General features: G+C 37.1%; 1 protein-coding gene across 2 annotated transcripts; it reads right to left on the reverse strand.

Moving 5' to 3' along the window:
• Positions 1–430: 430 nt before the first annotated feature.
• LOC140809409 (histone H2A variant 1) lies at positions 431–1,800 on the reverse strand. 2 transcript variants are annotated; one of them, XM_073167020.1, is made up of 3 exons: positions 1,659–1,800; positions 1,386–1,512; positions 431–870 (listed from the first exon to the last, which is right to left on the reverse strand). In XM_073167020.1, exons 2-3 carry the CDS (start codon positions 1,497–1,499, stop codon positions 574–576), a joined length of 411 nt encoding a protein of 136 aa, XP_073023121.1. In that variant the 5' UTR covers positions 1,500–1,512; positions 1,659–1,800; the 3' UTR covers positions 431–573. The 2 variants fall into 2 exon arrangements, with proteins under 2 accessions (XP_073023121.1, XP_073023122.1); XM_073167021.1 differs by having other exon boundaries at positions 1,386–1,508; positions 1,659–1,735.
• Between the last annotated feature and the right edge of the window lie 836 nt (positions 1,801–2,636).

Here is a 2,636-nt window from a genome sequence, read left to right on the forward strand (position 1 = left end):
TTAATCCTAAAACCATACAAGTGCCCAAAACAAATATATTTTGATTGTCAAAATAAAATAAAAATTTAAAACTTCCAATGTGTTTGATATGAGAAAATCGAGATCCAACAATTTTGTATGAGTTTTATCTTTGAACAACACAAGCAGTGAGGATTGGATCTGTTTCGCTTGTTTCTTTTGAGTTAATGAAAGTACTTTGGGGTCATCCTATCCTATGTCCTATGAGAAATAACGCATTAACATATTCTTCACAAATTCCTTTTCAAAGAATTCTCACAAAGGTCGTTAATTTTGGTCAGTTGAAGGATTAAAAGAAATTTTGTAGCATCCAATTATTTTAAAAATCAGGTAAATTTTGTATGTAAACCATCCAGGTGTATTGGGTAAGCGTCCACAAACACCACACAGGCCGAAGATAAAAACAGTCATGAAAGCAAACGAGTATCATCAATCACACTAAATGTTAAAGAAAACTACACCGAGGAGAGTTACAGGTTCACAACTATGTCATGCAGTTTAATTACTAACATAAGAGATTAAAAAAAAAAAAGACGAGAAATACAAGAAAGCAAATCACTCCTTGGTGGTTTTGTTGATGAGGGATTTGTGGATGTGAGGGATAACTCCACCACCGGCTATGGTACCTTTGATGAGGGTGTCAAGTTCTTCGTCTCCGCGAATGGCAAGCTGCAGGTGCCTCGGTGTTATCCTCTTAACTTTGAGATCTTTGCTGGCATTTCCAGCCAATTCAAGCACTTCAGCTGTCAAGTATTCAAGAATTGCAGCGGTGTAAACTGCTGCAGTGGCTCCAACTCTACCATGGGCGTTGGACCTTGACTTGAGGTGACGGTGAATTCTGCCTACTGGGAACTAGAGCCACGGTGCGAATATGCCAGGGTAAGTTTAAGGATACAGAAGATGCATTCAAGCATGTGCAAGTAATGAACTTGTTTGGTGGCTCAACAGTTAACAAAAGCAAGAGAAGTGAATCGTGCAATCAATTTCCTGCAGTCGTATTCTCTTTCACTCAAAAAAAAGGTCAAAATATCGAAATACAAGCAATAGAAGTACTACTTTCTAACCATTGGAACTAGTTGGCCCAATTCCTTCCTTTAAAGATAGGTATCGCGTAGAGTGAACACAAATGCATCAAATCTGGGAGTTGTTCACAAATTTATCTATACAATTTAACTATTATTCTTAAAGTTTTATCTGGACGTATTTCCCCGGTTAACAAAATTAAAATTCAGTGAGTATATTTTCCTAATGCACAAACTATGATTGACCACAGCAACTTGTATTGAATTAGTTGAAAACAATAATAATCGAGTCTAGTGCTAAAAATGAAGAAGAAAACAATCAACATTAATGAAATAATTTGATACCTGTAAACCAGCACGAGCAGACCGAGACATAGGCTTTTTCTTATCCTTCTCCTTAGCGGCAGCAGCTGCGGTGGTCTTCCCCGCCACAAGCCCTTTTCCACCTTTTCCGGCCATTTCTCCCAACTAACTGCCATCTCAAAATTTAACAAAACAGATGTGAAAAATTCAACTTCCAGACAGCAAAAAAACCGAATCCGAAATATATAATTACCGAAAAGGGTAGGGAAATTCATAAATCTAAGGATCTGAAAAGCCCTAGAAAGTTAAGAGTACCTCAGAAATGAATGTCCACCGCACCGGGAGGAATGGAACAAGAGAGTAGACAAATGTGTATCTGATGTGATAAACGGAGACTGTAAGTAATACAAAGAGAAGTGCATTTATTTATCGCTTTGCTGTTTTTTGAATTGAAAGAGTGTCGTTTTGGCGGGAACGCGAAAATTTTCGGCCGCATGCTGGAATCTGAACTGGACCACTGAAAATCGTCAGCCCATCTGATCTTTCTTCGGAGCCCACTACATTTGGTAGCCCATTTTAACGGCTATCATCGTCAAAAAGTTTCGATCCGTGGAGGAGAAAGGTTTTAGACATAGTACAGCAAAGATAAAATACATGAAATTTAAGTATAGCATGCAGTACAAGGAGCATCAAGGCAATAGTACTTATAAAAGGGATGTTGAATGACTGGTGAGTTGGATCTTTGAGACTATGATCGTTAACACTGGATTTTTTTTGTAGTCCTTGGTTGGTGTATATATTAAAGGTGTGTGTATATATTGTTCTGTAATGATTGTAAGATACCCATAAAGCTCAGAGGGAGAGGTTTACATAACGGCGTTTAGGTATGGTTTGTTATATGATGGATACGAATGTTAGGCAGTGAATTGAAATTAATTATTTTCATAACGCTAACACCCGATACTAATTACTTTTTTATTCGGCAAGAATTGAAATTAATTATTTTAAATGAGGAATTTAAAATAATTAAGTCAAATAATTAAATTATGTTTTAAGAAAAAATAATTAAGTCAAATAATCGTCTATGTCACTTTGACCACTGAAATCGCCGTCTTTCGCCGCTCAAAACTCAAAATTGATTGAGGATTTTGTTCCCTATGTAGTAAGCTTTGTTTTGATACCAAAATTTCGCAGGAAGCTCGCGAGATCAATCTTCCCTATTTTCCGTGCGATTCTGGTCGTCTTCTCCGGCAATTTCGCCACCTGTTGCCAATGAGCTTAATATTTAGGCTT

Source organism: Primulina eburnea, chromosome 13 (assembly GCF_022965805.1).
Source record: "Primulina eburnea isolate SZY01 chromosome 13, ASM2296580v1, whole genome shotgun sequence".
In the NCBI taxonomy this organism is placed as follows: Eukaryota; Viridiplantae; Streptophyta; class Magnoliopsida; order Lamiales; family Gesneriaceae; genus Primulina; species Primulina eburnea.

Coding starts and splice junctions, on each gene's coding strand:
- LOC140809409 (XM_073167020.1), bottom strand. CDS start 1,499: ATGGCCGGAAAAGGTGGAAAAGGGCTTGTGGCGGGGAAGACCACCGCA. Junction 871..1,385: donor CTGCTCGTGCTGGTTTACAG/GTATCAAATTAT, acceptor CCGTGGCTCTAG/TTCCCAGTAGGCAGAATTCA.